General features: G+C 30.9%; 3 protein-coding genes across 3 annotated transcripts; all 3 read left to right on the top strand.

The window, feature by feature from the left end:
• The first annotated feature begins 6,121 nt into the window (after window positions 1-6,121).
• Window positions 6,122-7,526, top strand: LOC121115747 (uncharacterized). The gene is made up of 2 exons (XM_040709875.2): window positions 6,122-6,361; window positions 6,425-7,526. The coding sequence occupies exons 1-2, from the start codon at window positions 6,353-6,355 to the stop codon at window positions 7,280-7,282; spliced, it is 867 nt and encodes a 288-aa protein (XP_040565809.1). The 5' UTR covers window positions 6,122-6,352; the 3' UTR covers window positions 7,283-7,526.
• Window positions 7,527-10,929: 3,403 nt separating this feature from the next.
• LOC121115739 (uncharacterized) lies at window positions 10,930-12,169 on the top strand. Its single transcript, XM_040709863.2, has 2 exons — window positions 10,930-11,032; window positions 11,096-12,169. Exons 1-2 carry the CDS (start codon window positions 10,982-10,984, stop codon window positions 11,951-11,953), a joined length of 909 nt encoding a protein of 302 aa, XP_040565797.1. The 5' UTR covers window positions 10,930-10,981; the 3' UTR covers window positions 11,954-12,169.
• A 3,657-nt stretch (window positions 12,170-15,826) lies between these two features.
• Window positions 15,827-17,034, top strand: LOC121115731 (uncharacterized). Its single transcript, XM_040709851.2, has 2 exons — window positions 15,827-15,894; window positions 15,959-17,034. Exons 1-2 carry the CDS (start codon window positions 15,859-15,861, stop codon window positions 16,814-16,816), a joined length of 894 nt encoding a protein of 297 aa, XP_040565785.1. The 5' UTR covers window positions 15,827-15,858; the 3' UTR covers window positions 16,817-17,034.
• Window positions 17,035-18,667: the final 1,633 nt, after the last annotated feature.

Genomic DNA, 18,667 nt, shown 5'->3' with positions numbered 1-18,667 from the left:
TTATAGTAATTTGTCGGGAGATTCGTATGTATATAAATTTAACAGACAAAAATTAGTGATTAACTGAAATATCCATTTTCTGCATAATTTCTCAAATTTTTCTCTTTTTTTTTTTTTCATCAAACGTCCATTTTCAACTTTTAAGAAGATATGCCGTAATACTAAATGCTTAGTCACTAAAAATCAACAATATCATCACATCTAGATAATAGTATTATTTGCATGAAGGAAAATGTTGTATTTAATCTCTTATTTTAAGTGGATACCAAAAAAAAATTATGTACAATGTAAATAGACAAATATTACTTACCCAGTTCATGACTAAATATTAGAAAGAAAAAAAATCTAAAATGTAAATAGACAAATATTACTTACCTAGTTCATGACTAAATTTTAGAGGAAAAAAATCAAAATAAAGTTTATTTTTAAATTTTCCTTCTGATATGTACTGTCATAATAATCACTAAACAAAGTATCTTAAGTTTTATTAGATGAGTATAATATATTTCCAAATATATAATAATTACTCGATAATGACTGTTTGGTGAATAATTTATTTTTTGTGCGCGTTATAAGGAGTACATCCTTTATTTTTATTATTATTGTATAATTCCATATATGTATAAGGTAAAAATTATCCCCTTTACATACACTTAATAAAACTTTTTTTAGTTGTTACTTTAATTAAATAGTAAATTAGTTGATAAAATAAAAAAGTTAATATGTTTTAATTTTTCGTATAAAAACTTTCTTCTTTGACAACCTTTTCCACTTTTTTTCGTAAGAAAGAGTAACTGAATTTAACGTCAAATTTTTGTTTTTGTTTTTTTCTTGTGAAACTTGGAACCTACATAGTTAAGATCATTTTTTCACACCATTACTCATCATTAAAATTTTATTAAATTTTGTAAAAAAAAATAAAAATACGACAAATCAGGATTCAACCATAATTTTTTCAAAAACTTTTCACAAAAAAAAAAAAAAAATATAGATCACGGAATTTAATATCTAGAATATAATAAGTATGGAACTGTTTTCTAAAGTATTGTTACGAAAAACCTAAGAAAAACCCATGTGTTTGACTACCGTGAGGATATGATGGATGTTTCTCTCATGGGAAATCATTACTAAATTAAAAAAGGGATTCCACATAACTAGTTAGACTTACTAAAATTTTGTTCTTGTAGGAATTTATTTCATATCCAAATAATAAATAACATTTACATTTTTTTAGATAAATAATAATATTACAAATGATGTCAAGTTTTATGTATGAAATACGAAGCGAACAGTAGGAGACAATACCCTCCATTATCATGGGGTGTGCAACAGGGTGGGCCATGGCCAACCTACTTTTTAAGAATATACGATTATCCTATAGCTGGGGTGCCCATATTTTGATATAAAAAAAATGTACATTTACAATAATTAGTGTCAGTCAAAATGTTAGTGTAAACATGTTGCAATTAGTATAATTTACTTTAGATTTTCATTTTATGAAAAAAAAAAAAAAAAAAAAAAATTGATGTATTTTAAAAATAAACTTTTATAATATGTTAAATTCGAAAATTCCATAAAAAACTGGACATTTTATGAATTTACAAAAAAGTATCACAGACACTCTAAACAGAATGTAAAAGAGAACATGTCGAGACAAATGAGGACAGTTGGTCTAACCCATAATATGCGGACCGTCAACTCATAATCAAGTTATAGAGATTGATCTCAAAATTGAGTGTGGATTATATGGTTGGGCAGCAAAATGCCGAGTGTTAATTAATTTAAATTTCTCATTAATAAAGGAAGGTTTAGTTATTATTTTTTGACATTCTGGTTCAGTCATCCTTATGGAGTAACACACTATAATACAAATGAGTGAGCAAAAAGCCAAAATGAAGAACATTTCAGATCACCTAGATACTGAAGTTGAGGTGTCGAGGATTATGGACATTGTGAAATGCTCATGGAGTTTGATTTTGTAGCAAAGATGAATAATGATGGAGAAGATCTATCCAGGAAAGAAGGAAGTGGGAGGCTCAATTTAAAGATGGATCTTGTCCAGTTTGAAAAAGAAGATCAAGGAGGAACCCAACAAATCGATGAATTACCTCACCAAAAACTGCTATAACCATCAGTAAAGGGTTACTTGGGATTATTTTCATACACAATGATCCAACACCACCTTCTGACGGAGGTAATGAAGGCCAAGAGACTCGAGAGATTCTGGTCCAAGAGATGTGGCCTCTTCCTTGCTATATTTGAGCCCGCTGGACTTTGTTGTATGGGTCACTTTGGAGAGGGAAACAAATAGGACCTCACACCCATATGAGGACTGACTGAAGGCTTCCATAGGGGCTGCATTGGGAATACTTTCATAGGAGTTTATCTTAAACTCCTGCAATTCCTTCCAGCGACGTGTAAAGGCAGTGATTAATGCTGAAGGTGGCCATATTGAGTAGACAAGTTTAAAAAAAAATGTTGTTGTCTCGTGTAAATGTTTTACTTGTCAACCCTGTACATTATACTTTTTTTTTCACAAAATATCATTTATTTCTATCAGCGAATTATTTTTATATACCCTGAAGAGACAAGTTGCACTTAAAGTAGTCAAAATTGATGGTCACAATAAAATAATAATAAATTTATTGATTTAATTTCAAAGACCATATTCGGGCCAGTATAATTCTATAAACAAAATAAGGTTTCTAAACTATAAATAAAATTATTGGGTATCTAATCCCTCAAATTTGAATATTATGCCTTTTCTCCACTTTAATATATCTATGAAATATTGTGCTGTATGTATTTTGTATGAAGTAAAAAATTTAATTGGAACTTTTTTCTTTCCTTCATTTTTGTTCAAGATTGTTTTTATGACAACACACCACATATAGCAGTAAAAAAATCTTCTTTTTCTTTAAATCACAGGTGTATAACCTTCAAAAACAGTGCAAGGAGCCTGATTAAGAACAATTTTATATAATTTATTTGTCATATAAAAGTTATATTTTTTATAAAATGAAATGATCCATAATAGCTTTTATAATTCTTGAATTTGGTCATTCCTTGTTTATAATTTGACTTTTACTTTAAATCAAATTAAAATAGAATTAAAACAATTAATTAAACAACTCCCGGACACTCCGGAGTGACCGAGGACAGTTGGGTACATATATATATATAAATAATTTTCATGTTAAATAAACTATTAAACAATGAAATAATTTTCCAAGATTTTATTTTAAAAAAGAGTACAAGACCCCAAAATTTTCCCGAAAATTTTAAAGCAAAAAGAAGTAAAGCAAACCTTGGCTGATGCAGGGAATAATCTTTCTTTCCTTTCCTGTTTTTTGACAAACTATACGCTATTTTTTTTCTAATTTCATTGTAGTAAAATAATTATAAAAATGAAATAGATAATTGAGTTAAAGCAATCGCATAATGAATGTCTTAAAGAATTGAAATAACTTTATTTATTAAGTGCTACTCTGATGGCACAAAATGAATAGATCAAGTAAGATATTGTTTTAATTCCTGCAGACAATTATTATACGATTGTTTCAATTCAATTACTACTTTCATTTTATAAATATTATATTCTAAAAATTAAAAATAGCCCTTAGTTTGACCAACCAAGGGCAAACAAGGTAAAGGAAAAAAGTACTTTCCCCATGAATAAAGTATTTCTTGCATTTAATCAAGTGTCTATTATAGATATAGCTCTAAAAAATATGAAACCGAAAATTAACATGTTCACCCTGTTAATTTGCCAAATAGCAGCTTAGCTGTAATGTAGGTAAACATTTTAGTACCAGGGGGTCCATTGAAATTGGAACACTTAGTTATTCAATAAATGATGAAGGTTGAGTGATTTAAATAAATTCATATTTCGATATATTAAAGTAGTTACACAATTAGTTACAAAAAAACCAAAACATGAGCTCTTTAGCCTACGTACATACCAGTCAAAACAGTGGGGCGTCTCCAGGACCTCCATCTATGCCGTCAGCAAGTCCAAATAATGGAAAGGATGAAAGGTTCTGTCAAAAAGGCCAAAATTGATCCGGAGGAGTTAAAGTAAACAGCCTAGACCAATCCCCTCAAGTTCATGAGGCCCCATGTAATAGATTTCGGGGTTTAACTCCAGACACGGAGAGGCCACTTTTGACACCATTAATGAGAGAAAACAATTTCTTCCGTTAAAGACTCTTTTGAATGAGAATTTTGAACTCTTTTTGACACTTTAACCACTCCCCCCTTCCCCTTACAACCCTGATGACAAGCCACTCGACAACACCTTTTGAGTGCATTTCAAGCCTACAGTGTATGTCATCCCAACACCGAGACCCTCAAAGTCACTGTCAGCCAGCACTAGGACTCCATGACAAAGCACTACAACTGCAGTGGGTACCAGGCTTCCACCGTCACCAAGAACCCATCATTGCCGCTGAGCAAGGCTACATTAAATTAATGATTAACAGAGCTTAAGTTTATAGTATTAATTTTTGTTGAAACTCTATTGTTGATTACTAGTGCCGCTACGGTACCGGGTTGTACAGTAGTTCTGTTCGGTACTACCCTTATTGTCCCGTACATATTTATCCCTTGGTTCGGCATGTATATATCATCCATATTAAATATTTTGATATTATATATATATTTTTTTTAAACAAATAGATTGAAATAGTTAGGTATTATTCTATATTTATAAGGTACAATTTCTGTATTTGCTTATGCATAAAAAACAAACATATTTACTTACAAAATGATAAAATATATCTTAATTGACAAAAACCCAATGGTTTGGTGGAGGGATGATCTACATAAATTTCCCAATGTTTCAGAGTTAGCTTCATGGTACCTCGATACTACAGGTACATCTGAATCAAACAAAGTAATTTTTTGACTGCTGACGATAATGTGACTCCTAATCGGTTTTGTTTAAAAAAATAAAAATATTAATTCTTGAATAATAGTATTTTATAACCCGTAAATATATATATAAGTAAAGTAAAATATTTGTACGAAGAAGAAATTATTAAAGAATAAAATATCGAAAAACCATGAAAAACTACATTAAATCTATTAAAAAAATATTTTACTGTTATACCTTACCAAACTGCGTACCGTGAAGGGTGTACCAGGGTTTTTATCGAACCGTGGGGTTAGTGTACCGTCCCAGGCCTATTAATTACAAAATTATATATTGTTGATGTTTAAAATTGAAAGTGTTTACAGTTTAATGGACCACTTGGTATTATAATTACTCCATCTAGCCCAGAAATTGTCTTTAAAGTCAACATACATATTACTGGTACATTTCTCTTCCGGGAGCAATTGGTAATAGAGCCTTCATAGATTGAGTTATAGTGTATAATTTCACATCGAACGCATTATTCATTGAGCTACATTGCACAATATTTTCATATTTTTAGCAATTATAGTTATACGAAGGGATTTACAGCCTAATTGTGTTCTAGTGTGGAAGTTGTCGTAGCTGCTGGCAACCTGAACCGTGTTTTTGTTTCTTCTAAAGCAGCCACCACTATTATTTAATTCTTTAGGAGGGAACATCTAAACATAAAGTGTACACACTTTATAAAGAGTAGAATATAAGAGCCAACAACAGAGAAGTTCCTCCGTATGTTTTGTCTAGATACGGAGTGAGATTTCTGTTTTTTCCTTGCTTTTATAGCTCCTTGTAACTGTTCTAATCAAACGTCATGACATCTTAGCTTCCCTCCTTCAAAACATTCTTTAAATGGTTAAGGCTATCATGTTAATCTTCGGTTTATTTGTTAAGAGTATACAACTATAATATATATTTGAATTGATTTAATTAAATTTTCTCTACCATTTAATAACAATTATTCTCTAAAAAAATTGCCCTTAGTTGCTCAAGAAAAGGAATGGAAAAAAGAGTGTAATTGAAGTAACTAAAAAAAGAAAAAAAATAGGAATGTCCGCTTCTTGTTCTTCTTCTTTTATGGTTTCCTACATTCACACGCGCCATGTTTAAAAAATGTACATAATTTGTGGTATAAGAGAAAAACTTCCTCATTCTCCTATTCTCTATGTATGACGCTAAATTGCGTATTCCATTTGAGGGTCAATATTTTGTAGTTATATTTCGTCTTCCCTATAATATGTATGAATTATTATTATTATTTAATACACAAAGAACAGACCCGCATTTTCCGTAGGAGAGGGCAACAAGGAGCAACATACTAAGAATACGCACTTTTTGCGTAAAAACTGATACATGTTGCCTATTGATTGTGAGTATATAAATTTATGTTTTTAAGGATACAAGCATCAGTTTTTGAATAAACCATTCTGAGAAAAGAACAAAATGATCAAGGTAAATACAATAATCTTTCAAAAAATTGAAGATAAGCAATTAAATTTTTATATTTGTTTCCAGTTTGGACTTTTATTGTTCGTAGCCACCGCTGTATCCGGAGATATTATTCGTCCAAATTTTTCAAGCAACAGTCAATCATCATTCAATCAGGGCTTCAATAGTCAGCCTTCTAGGCAAGGTCGTCAAGGCAACAGCCTTGTATCAGGAGCTGTTGATTTCAGTGGATGTCAAAATGACCCTGAAACAGGCCTCTGTTGTGTAGAAAAACAAGAAACCATTCAAAGTATTCAAAAGGATCCCATCCTCGAATGTACTCACAAGAACGTGGAAAAGTGTCACTACACTTATGTGACACAATTCACACCTTCTCAAGAAGAGGTTTGCGAAGAAAACTTTGAGAAAATCTGTCAAGTCACATTCAAGCAACAAGCCACTGATGAGACCATCAAGAAGTGTTATAGGCCTTTGGAAAAGGTCTGCAACGGTCAAGGACCCGAAGAATGTCGTACCGTCTATGAGTCTTCCTGTACCACAAAATATATCGAGAAGCAACCCGGTAAATTCGTCGGAGACACTAAGTGCGAAAAGCTTCCAATTGAGATCTGCGGAGCTGGATGTGTCACTGAGGAAGGACCCGAAGAGTGCCATGACAAGACCATCACTTCTCTTGTTGATGTACCCGAGGAGGTCTGTGACTTGAACCCCCAAAAGACCTGTCGCTTCCAAACCAAGCTTGTTCCCAAGCTCAAGCCTGAACACGAATGCACAACCTTCCCTCAAGAAGTCTGTAACTTGAAGTTCTCTCAACCCCAAAAGGTTGATAAGCCCCTCAGAACCAAATGGTGTTTGGACCCTACTCCTGCTGCACCTGGTGAAACTTATGATGAGAACAACGCACTCGGAGCTCCTTTGGGCTAAACTACCCACGCCTCAAATCAAATCAATCCTACAAAAGTATTATTGTTGATCAGAACAAACGTTTTGTATTGTTAGTATTATCACTTGAACAAATACAAGTGATATTGTTGTTGATATTTATTTTAACCCAAAAACTTTCCTATATTTATTTTTTTTACATTTATTTTGCTGTAAAATTTGATTGTTTTGAAATAAAAACTTTTTATCTAAAAAAAAAAAAAATAAAAAAAACTTTTGCTTTTTATTGAGTTTAATATACTTCAATCATTTTTTTGTTTTTATTGATTTGGATATCTTAACATAGTTAATTTTAAACTTTCTTTCTAATGAAATTTTTAGCCATTGTTATAAGCTTTCCCCAACAATATTCTCCACCAGTTCTCTCTGGGCGTCAAATCAATACATTATTATTTTGAATCTTTAGTTTTTTTTAAAGTGTGCATGGTTGCATGGACGATCCAAATAATGGAGTGAGGACTATCAAAGTACATCATATTCTCGTTACAAAAAAACAGGCCGCCATTTATTTTTAGTTCATGTTACTTTATTCCTCCCGAGTCGTATTATCTTAAGAAGATAAAGTAATATTAGGGATATACTTTTTTCCAACATTGCATATATAGATAATTGTTAAGAATTGGACGAAAAAGTGAATGCATACTTTTTTGCAGGTATGTTGCGTTTGATTGTCCAAAAATATCTGCCTTAAATAAAACAATTTCATGAGAAAACGGCCTTAAAATCCTGTATTAAGTAATAATATTAGGGATGTACACATGTCTAATTTTCAGCTGGTTCCGATTCCGATACCATCTTTATGGACAATTCCAATTCTTAAATATGTATAAAGGAATTTAATAAGCAAATAAGAAAATGTTTTACTTTTTTTAATTTTTTATTAATTACAATTAGAAAATTCATAAATATATCAATCATAAATAGTTGTGAATTAATTTAAATTTGAAAAAGTTCCTGCACTTCGTGCTCAGAAGTCAATTAATTTCTGGTTGGGTCATATTAAGACCCCTCTTTTGTTAGATATTTAAAGTCAGACTCTTCATTCTTTGACCTCTGATCTAATTTCAACTGATTCACTGTTGAAAAAAAAAAGAAATACTTGCAAAAATAACGAAAAGGTATTTTCTATTATTTTACTGGTTCGATACTCATGAGATCAAATGGTCTTGAACTTGTTACAGTTCTTAATTGAGTTTCATCTGCTTGTCCTATGAATGGAAAGAGTATAAACCGGTGCTTGAGACTGGATTCGTGTCTTTTTTAATGGACCTGGGACGGATACTGATGACACGAACTTGACTCAGAAAATATGGACTCGACTTCAGTTCTGTTCGAAATAAAATCATTCAATAAACGTACAAAAAAAGAAATATTTAGGGAAAAAGTTACTTGATGATTTCAGAGTAAACTGCTCGACCCAATTCCAACCATGACGAACTTTTGTAATTTTGTCTCCTCAAATTAGCTTAAATAAATTATATTATCCACATTAATAATTATGCATATGTATCGGTGGAATTGGTAATATTGAGTCAATTCCGATAACCGATTCTGATACTTAAGAAAAAAAAAGCTTTAGTACCCTTCTTAATAAAATATATAATAACCGAATTAGGGATGTATACAAAGTAATGCCCCTTGCCTAATATTTATTTACACCATTAAAAACACTATTTTAAGAACAGTCGTTTAAGTATGGATTTTATGATGCCAAAATTCGAGTCTGGGCTTACTTTAATCTGTTTGGTTTTGTTTGTTAGACCAAATATAAATTATATATTCATATAAAAATAACCGAATATTTTTAGTTCAATCGTAATTTTTGCTTTGAGAGAGAAAAATAAATTAATAAATGTATGAAATATTCATTTCTCTATGATTAATGACTTAAAGAAGATAGATCCTGAGTTTTCCCCAGGTTTATAGCTAAGGAAAATTAGCAGGCAATCCCGAATTTGATTATATATAATTCATTAATTGTGTTCTAAATCTACATTAAAGTTTCGTATTTGGAATTTAATAAGATGCGCATGTTCACTTTTAGTCCATGGGTTGAATTGCATATTTCAAAATTAGTCAGCCCCAGCTCAATCAAAAATTAGCTCGTCCATCAGATTCTATTTTTTTTTTTTTTTGTTGTTGATTAGATTGGGTTATGAAATTAAATAAATTTGGATCCGTGTAATCTAAAAATAAACAACCTGCGCACTAATAGTGATGATCATGAAATAACAATTGATCTAAATGTGTAGAACTATATTATAATTTATTATTTCTTCTAAAAATATAAAAACAAAACATTCAAATTTCACCGTCTTTATTATTTATTAACAGGATTGTGTTATTTACTAAGATCCTGATTCAGATCGATTTTCCTACAAATCTTTACCTTATCTTAAACTGGGCGAAAACGTGTAAAAAATGCCTGGAATGAACACATAACTTTAAATGGTTATAACTTATTGATTTTAGAATCAAATAAAAAATATTATGATTGAATTAAAGGTGTTAGTATATTAGGGTGGATCGTTTTTAAGGGGAGGGGGATTAAATTTTGAAAATTGGGCAACAGAAAAAATGGTGTATTGATATGAAAAAAGATATTGTTAAATATGTGCTCTAGGGAATGGATTTCAGAGAGTCCCCAATATACAGTCAATTGATTTGTGGGACCTATAAATAATTTAGGAAACAAAGAGAACTTGAACCATTAGAGGATTATAGTTTAAAAGTATAAACCAAGTTATTCTAGTAATCCAAATTCTGACCATAATTGGTAATAATGTATTAAATATTACGTACATCCACAAACTATATACAAATATAGTTTTAATCTAATTGGGGAATTTAGACAATACGTTTAATTGTCCTGAAATTTGATATGGAGTAGTATTGTATAGTAAGTGTAATTTTCCAAAATTTCACTTCATTGATGTCTTCAATTCCAATTTTTAACCCACTCTAACGTATATAGACAAGCATAAATAATTTTAAATAAGTTTATATAACAAGATTATCATAAAGAACCTTAAGAGAATGTGTAATTACAAATTGGTAAAAATTTTAGAAAACAATCGATTGTAACGATAGATAATAATTAATCTTTAATTGGGAAAAGTTTGACGTTTAACAGATCCTTTTATACTTTTGTATTTTAATTATGCATTTTATTAGAAAAAGTAAAAAAAAATTAAATAAATTTACATTCTATAGGATACATGTCTGAGATAAAACAATTTTCAAATTTTAATGGACCATTTATACAAATTGATTTATCAAGTGAATTCATTGTTAATAAGATTCTTTAACGCTATCACTAATACACCTATAATTAGCAACAAAATATATTAAAGAAAAATAAACATCATCAAATATATAAAGATTATTTTTGTATATTATATAATAAATATATAAAATTGATTATTGATAATAAAGATTCAATTATTGCATAATTAACGGAAATGTTATAAAATTTGTATATTTTAAAATCTTTGGTATAAAAAAACGAGTCTTTCATATTAAATATACAAAAGATTGTGCTCGTCCATTTGAAGGACAAACACGCATTTAAAACAGAGGGCAACAAGGAGCAACGCAGAACGAATACGCATATTTTGCGTAAAAGATGAGACATCTTAACTGATCTGTGTGAGTATATAAATTTATGGAATTTAAGGCTTAATGCATCAGTTTTTAAATCATCCATACAGAGAAAGGAACAAAATGGTCAAAGTAAAAGGCTAAAATCTTTAAAAAATATGAAATAATAAAACATATGTATATATTTATTTCTAGTTGGGACTTTTATGGTTCGTAGCCACTGTTGTGTCTGGAGATATTATTCGCCCAAATTTTTCAAGCAACAGTCAATCATCATTCAATCAGGGCTTCAATAGTCAGCCTTCTAGGCAAGGTCGTCAAGGCAACAGCCTTGTATCAGGAGCTGTTGACTTCAGTGGATGTCAAAATGACCCTGAAACAGGCCTCTGTTGTGTAGAAAAACAAGAAACCATTCAAAGTATTCAAAAGGATCCCATCCTCGAATGTACTCACAAGAACGTGGAAAAGTGTCACTACACTTATGTGACACAATTCACACCTTCTCAAGAAGAGGTTTGCGAAGAAAACTTTGAGAAAATCTGTCAAGTCACATTCAAACAACAAGCCACTGATGAGACCATCAAGAAGTGTTACAGGCCTTTGGAAAAGGTCTGCAACGGTCAAGGACCCGAAGAATGTCGTACCGTCTATGAGTCTTCCTGTACCACAAAATATATCGAGAAGCAACCCGGTAAATTCGTTGGAGACACTAAGTGCGAAAAGCTTCCAATTGAGATCTGCGGAGCTGGATGTGTCACTGAGGAAGGACCCGAAGAGTGCCATGACAAGACCATCACTTCTCTTGTTGATGTACCCGAGGAGGTCTGTGACTTGAACCCCCAAAAGACCTGTCGCTTCCAAACAAAGCTTGTTCCCAAGCTCAAGCCTGAACACGAATGCACAACCTTCCCTCAAGAAGTCTGTAACTTGAAGTTCTCTCAACCACAAAAGGTTGATAAGCCCCTCAGAACCAAATGGTGTTTGGACCCTACTCCTGCTGTACCTGGAGAGACTTATGATGAGAACAACGCACTCGGAGCTCCTTTGGGCTAAACTACCCACGCCTCAAATCAAATCAATCCTACAAAAGTATTATTGTTGATCAGAACCAACTTTTTGTTTTGTTAGTACTATCATTTGAACATATACAAGTGATATTGTTGTTGATATTTATTTTAACCCAAAAAATTTCCTATATTTATTGCTTTTACATTTTTCTATTTGTAAAACTTGATTGTTTTCAAATAAAAAACTTTATAGATTTTTTAATTTTTAGCCATTGATTGAGTTTCATATTGTTAATTTATAATTTGTGAAATTGCTTACGATTGTTACAATCTTTTTAGACAAATATTCCACATTTTTATGGGGATCTAGTCTCGAAAAGTATCCGGCCAACTCTATACTTCTTAGTTCATGTGATTTTACCCTTTTGCAAGTTGTATTATCTTATGAAGAGAATGTTATACCTAGTAAAAACTTTATTTTTCATTGGAAATTAGGATAATTGTGGTGAATTTTACGTACTCTTCTAGAAGCAACAAGTAAATTCAAAAGTTTTGAAAGTCTGTTGCGAGTTTTTCCCCATGACAAGCTTGCTTAAAGAAGGTAATTTCACAACTAAGTCGGTTAAAACTTGGATTAGGGAATATTGGAACTAAAATTAGTTCAAATTCCTCACAAATTTAAATAGATCGATGTAAAAGAAATTTTACTTAATGATAGGTTACTGTCTACTCTAAAAGTTTTTTCACTATAAATTAATATCATTACATATACTTTTTTTAAATCCTAGTAATAGTTTTATTTTTTCTATAGATTCCTACAAAATTCTAACGATTGATATAAGTTGAATATGAAATTAGTCCATCTAAAATATAGATTTTTCAACTATTTAAAAATTTGTTATTAAATCCTATTAAGTATGACCCAATATCCCGCCTTTGTTCGCATCTGGTACTTTTCTTTAACCTCCCTTTCTTATAAAGGCCTCAATTTCAAAACCCTCCCCCACTACCTGTATGTGTACTTTCTATGAACAACTAGGATTATGTTTTGAATTGTACAAAACATTATCTGCAAGTATGTGAAAATAATAGAAACCAAAAGCAACATTTTAACCCCGAATCCCTATTGGGAGCAGATCAGCTTAACTGTCATGAAAAGAAAGGAGAATACACCAAGCCAACACTATATCTAGCAAGTATAAAAAAGACAAAAATTACTCTGATGTTGATCCTCAATTCTATTCTGAATCCAAGAAGGACTTACACAAATATTCCACGGTAGACCATCACGGATGCTCACCGTTTTTTACAGAAAACTCACACGTGGTTACTTGTATTTAGATGGGATCTCTTCAATGATTAAAAATAAAGATAGCAGCTTTTGAAAATAAAAAAAAACACTCTTCAGATTACCGACTAGAGAAAAATATTACCCGCGTTGAAGTGATATTTTATGCAACTGTTGTTAAAAATTTGATTTGATATGAAAAAAATATGATTTTTTAGTGATTGTAGATGGATAACAAAGATTTAGAACACAATGCTTTTGTATATGAATAATATGATAATTTAGAGGTATAAGCTTTCTTTTATAATTAGCTTAAATTATGAGTTCATTTCCTCAATATCAAGGCTTATAGAAATACAAGGTTATGTCCTAATGTAATCGGGCTTGCTATAATTTTTAATTTGATGTACCATACCAACTCCTGGGCAGTTCACACAAGTTTTGACGCCATAGAAAATAACAGCTGTACTCTAACAGTAACAGTCAATAAAAGCGATATATAGCTACTCTTTGACAACACTATTAAAAAGTGATGTGAAAGTCAAAAATTTGTAGGAAAAGCGTTACAGTATAAACTTGTATTTCTATTAACCTTGCTTAAATGACATGTATGCAGGCTTGTAACCGTTCACTCTTTTTTCGTTCAACTGTTCAATTTGTAAAAACTTTCTGTTCGCCGTTCATTAGCTTATTTTTTTACGTTCATTTTTGAATTTTTATTTATTCATTTAATATTTATCCAGTATAAAAAGTCCACTTTAAAAAAATAATCATTGATATATAACCCCCTTTTTGTTTCGTAATACATAAAAATGAGCCTCAAGGGTTTAGCTTACTAAAATCAAAATAGGCAATCCCAGGGTCCCTAAAATGATACTCTCAATTTTTATAATATGGTGCCCAATTTCTTCAAACTGTTTTTATTTTTTATATACTCAAAATAAAGCCATTACTTTTATTTAATGGAACCTCCAAATTTGTTTCAACGTCCTCCCTCCTTTAAAAAATAGCTGAACTGACATATTTTTGCTAAGTTACCTTATTTAATGGAAAGATTGCCTCGTTGCAGAGACATTATAGGTAATTGAGAAGAAAGAAAGAGTAACCCCCAATCTAATTCATGGCATTTACATTGAATGTAGATAGATTCTTAATATTTTACCCACTTTAAAATTTTTTCCAATCCATTACTTTGTTTAATTGCACTATTTGACGGAAAAAAGTCATCTTAAGATAGCCTTCAAAATTACAAATAGTGTGTAATGGATCAAATATAAATTATAATGGATTTAAAAAAATTATTATCTGGTGAAGTTTACATTTAATCTGTTCATGAGACGTACATCAATTTCAACCCAACATTGGCATTAATTTTTATTACTGCACAATATGAAAATACTTTTTCTTAATTTTTAACCTTTTTTTTTTTTTTTAATAATTATCATTTATTGTCTGGAGTATACTCTAATTTCTTACACCAAAATCAGTTATTTAATAAAATATGATATATCAATAAAACAACACAACTTCCTTAAACATTGAGAGAATTGAATTACATTTTCAGGAATAACAAAATACAGTATTGTGTCAAATTTGATATTTTTAAATACCTGCAATTGAATTGTATAATTTGAAATTCGAGTATATGAATATCTTCTGGCACTCTCCAGATAATTAATTATATGTATTATAAAAAAGGAGATGTTTAAAATTAACACAAAGTACTTTCAAATTACCCAGTAATAAAGATTGAAGGTGCTAATATTGGGTAAACATTTCTGCATTTTGCATTAAAAGATTAGACAAAAACTTAAAAACACACTAGATAAATAAATTCATTAACATCCATTGTACCTTTTACTTGATCCATTATAATTTATTTGTAATTTTGAAGGCTATCTTGACATAACATATTTTCCAGTGAATAGTAAAATCAAACGAAGCAACAGATTGAAAAAAATTAGACTAAATAAACAATATTTAAGCCACCATCAAAGATAATAATTATACCCATAATTAAGAAAAAAATATGTGGAATAAATAGTCAACGAGGTACCTCATATAGATAATAAGAAAATGAACGCCGTTCATATTTTTTTCAGTTTATCGTTCATTTTTTTCCCCCATTTGTTGTTCATTTGTTCAAAAAATGAACGGAAAGAGTGAACGCCGTTCGTTTTTCCGTTCATTGTCTAGGCTTGCATTTACGACAACCTACCCACCCTCTCCCTCTAAAAAAGAAAGGGAAAACGTTTTTATATCCAATTTCCTCCTATTATTTTTATCCAACTTATGACGTCATTAGTCAACTTATGATTAAGAAAAGACGAATGATTTCACCCCATTTTAAAATATTACAAAAGTTTTCTTGAACTATAATTCATATTCACTTTCACAATTATTTTTTTTATCACTTCAAAAAAGTTTTAAGTACATTACATATTGAGGTAGATAGAAATGAGAGTTATATACTAAATGTAAAGAATGTGCTCGTCCATTTAAATTCGGCACATTTGAAGGACATACGCGCATTTTAATGAAAGGCAACAAGGAGCAACGCATAACAAATACGCTTATTTTGCGTAAAGAATGAAACATCTTGAATGTTAATTGTGAGTATATATATATTAATGGTATCTTAAGATTAAAGTATCAGTTTTTGAATGATAAATTCCAAGCAAACAACAAAAATGATCAAGGTAAATTGCAAAAGTGTATTTTTACTAAAACAAAGAATCAATCTAATGTAAATATTTTTTTCAGTTTGGACTTTTATTGTTCGTGGCCACTGTTGTATCTGGGGATATTATTCGCCCAAGTTTTTCAAGCAACAGTCAATCATCATTCAATCAGGGCTTCAATAGTCAGCCTTCTAGGCAAGGTCGTCAAGGCAACAGCCTTGTATCAGGAGCTGTTGACTTCAGTGGATGTCAAAATGACCCTGAAACAGGCCTCTGTTGTGTAGAAAAACAAGAAACCATTCAAAGTATTCAAAAGGATCCCATCCTCGAATGTACTCACAAGAACGTGGAAAAGTGTCACTACACTTATGTGACACAATTCACACCTTCTCAAGAAGAGGTTTGTGAAGAAAACTTTGAGAAAATCTGTCAAGTCACATTCAAACAACAAGCCACTGAAGAGACCATCAAGAAGTGTTACAGGCCTTTGGAAAAGGTCTGCAACGGTCAAGGACCCGAAGAATGTCGTACCGTCTATGAGTCTTCCTGTACCACAAAATATATCGAGAAGCAACCCGGTAAATTCGTTGGAGACACTAAGTGCGAAAAGCTTCCAATTGAGATCTGCGGAGCTGGATGTGTCACTGAGGAAGGACCCGAAGAGTGCCATGACAAGACCATCACTTCTCTTGTTGATGTACCCGAGGAGGTCTGTGACTTGAACCCCCAAAAGACCTGTCGCTTCCAAACAAAGCTTGTTCCCAAGCTCAAGCCTGAACACGAATGCACAACCTTCCCTCAAGAAGTCTGTAACTTGAAGTTCTCTCAACCCCAAAAGGTTGATAAGCCCCTCAGAACCAAATGGTGTTTGGACCCTACTCCTGCTGCACCTGGAGAGACTTATGATGAGAACAACGCACTCGGAGCTCCTTTGGGCTAAACTACCCACGCCTCAAATCAAATCAATCCTACAAAAGTATTATTGTTGATCAGAACAAACGTTTTGTATTGTTAGTATTATCACTTGAACAAATACAAGTGATATTGTTGTTGATATTTATTTTAACCCTAAAACTTTCCAATATTTTTTTTTTACATTAATTTATTTACGTATGTGTAAAATCTGATTGTTTTGAAATAAAAAGAAAATAAACATTATCTTTTTATCAAGTATAATATTACACTTCATAATTATATTTTCTTCAAGGGTTCTCAAGACTTAGAGTTGGTAATACTGAATTATTAGTGAATTTTCAATATTTATCTTAAGATCAAATATACATTTCGATTTATGTACAACAACATTTTTCGTTTATTTAGAATTTTGTATTTTGATGTCATTAACACGACTATTAATTATTTTTAATATTTATTTATCTTTAATTTGAAGTTCGAAACAAAGACGATAGTAATACCGTAAGGCAGATAAGCTAAACTACAGCCCAACAAATACATTTATGTTTCCCCAAAAAGTATAGTTTTTGATGAAGTTTTTTATTTATTAATAGTTTTATAGTGTTCAGTCTTTTTGCGAAAAAGAGAAAAGAAAAAGACCTTCGACTTTATCATAGATTAACTTCATTCAATAGTAGGAAGTTATTTGCAACAACAACAACTAGCTTGAATTCAACCAATCAATATTCAGATTATTGATAAGGGATAAAAATAAGAAAATGGAGTTACTTCCAAGGTTAATATTCCCAGGGTGAGTAATCATACCACAAATTTTGTAAAGACTAGCTTTCCTAAATCCCTTTACAAAACTTATTCCCCTTAAATAACAATATCTGCTCTGACCGCATGTGTTTGGAACACTTTTTTTCAGAGTTGGTTTGTTTTGTCTTAGTTTTCGAGCATTTTTATCATAAATGACTTTATTAGAATATTTATAAGATTATCAGACTCAAGTAAACAATTCAGATGGTCGTTTTTTTGTATCTTGACGGATATATTTTTTTTCAAAACTTAAAAAAGTAATAAATTGATAAATACGAGTAATGATAACAATACATACGAATCGGAATCGCAAATTAAAATTTATTTGCCCGTTATAGATTCCAGAAAAGACACCCGACTCTGATTAATTGTCCCATTACTACAATATACATTAGGGTGGGCCGTGTTTCTTTTTAAAGGGGGGTAACACCACTTTCTGGGAAATTGATAAAAAGTTCATACGTTGTACTGTTGAAAAACAGTATGCAAAATTTCAGCTCAGAAAATTATTTTTTTTAGCTGGCAACCCTCGATTGAAATTTCCTATGTTTTAATTTAGCTAAAATGCAAACTTTTATTATTGCAAAAGATATTCAAAACAAATAAAATAGTTATTTTTAAGGGTTATTGATAATTTAATTCATAAGTAGATTCTTATTAAATATTATTTATTTGAATGACATGTAAAGTTGAGAACAATAAAGTTCTAAGCCCAAATTAATCCCTAAACGAATATTTGTCTGGACTTTATTTGTAATAAACGTATTTGTTTTGACAAGTAGCATTTTTCTACTTTTTAACAACAATTGCAACATCCAATGCTGGTTTTAAAGGGGCATTAACTCTATGCCTCGCTTTTTACGTAAAATATAGGTTCTCACATTTTATCCTTATTGACATTCAATATACATCCATCCCTGACAAGAGCCATATTCATGAAAATCAATCAAAATAAAATATATTATTCATACCTTTTTGCAAAAATGACGAATGATAATACTAATTATTACAAGTGAGACTAATATTTTGAAGTTTTTTGAACTCCAATGACACATAAATATATTCGATTAATGTA

The sequence above is a fragment of the Lepeophtheirus salmonis genome, chromosome 1, assembly GCF_016086655.4.
Source record: "Lepeophtheirus salmonis chromosome 1, UVic_Lsal_1.4, whole genome shotgun sequence".
Taxonomy (NCBI): domain Eukaryota; kingdom Metazoa; phylum Arthropoda; class Copepoda; order Siphonostomatoida; family Caligidae; genus Lepeophtheirus; species Lepeophtheirus salmonis.
This window is presented reverse-complemented; position numbering and strand designations above follow the sequence as displayed.

Bases quoted from the DNA above. Each gene is read 5' to 3' on its own strand.
- LOC121115731 (XM_040709851.2), top strand. From the start codon at position 15,859: ATGATAAATTCCAAGCAAACAACAAAAATGATCAAG. The intron at 15,895-15,958 runs GTAAATTGCAAA...TATTTTTTTCAG, and splicing joins AAACAACAAAAATGATCAAG to TTTGGACTTTTATTGTTCGT.
- LOC121115739 (XM_040709863.2), top strand. From the start codon at position 10,982: ATGCATCAGTTTTTAAATCATCCATACAGAGAAAGGAACAAAATGGTC. The intron at 11,033-11,095 runs GTAAAAGGCTAA...ATTTATTTCTAG, and splicing joins AAAGGAACAAAATGGTCAAA to TTGGGACTTTTATGGTTCGT.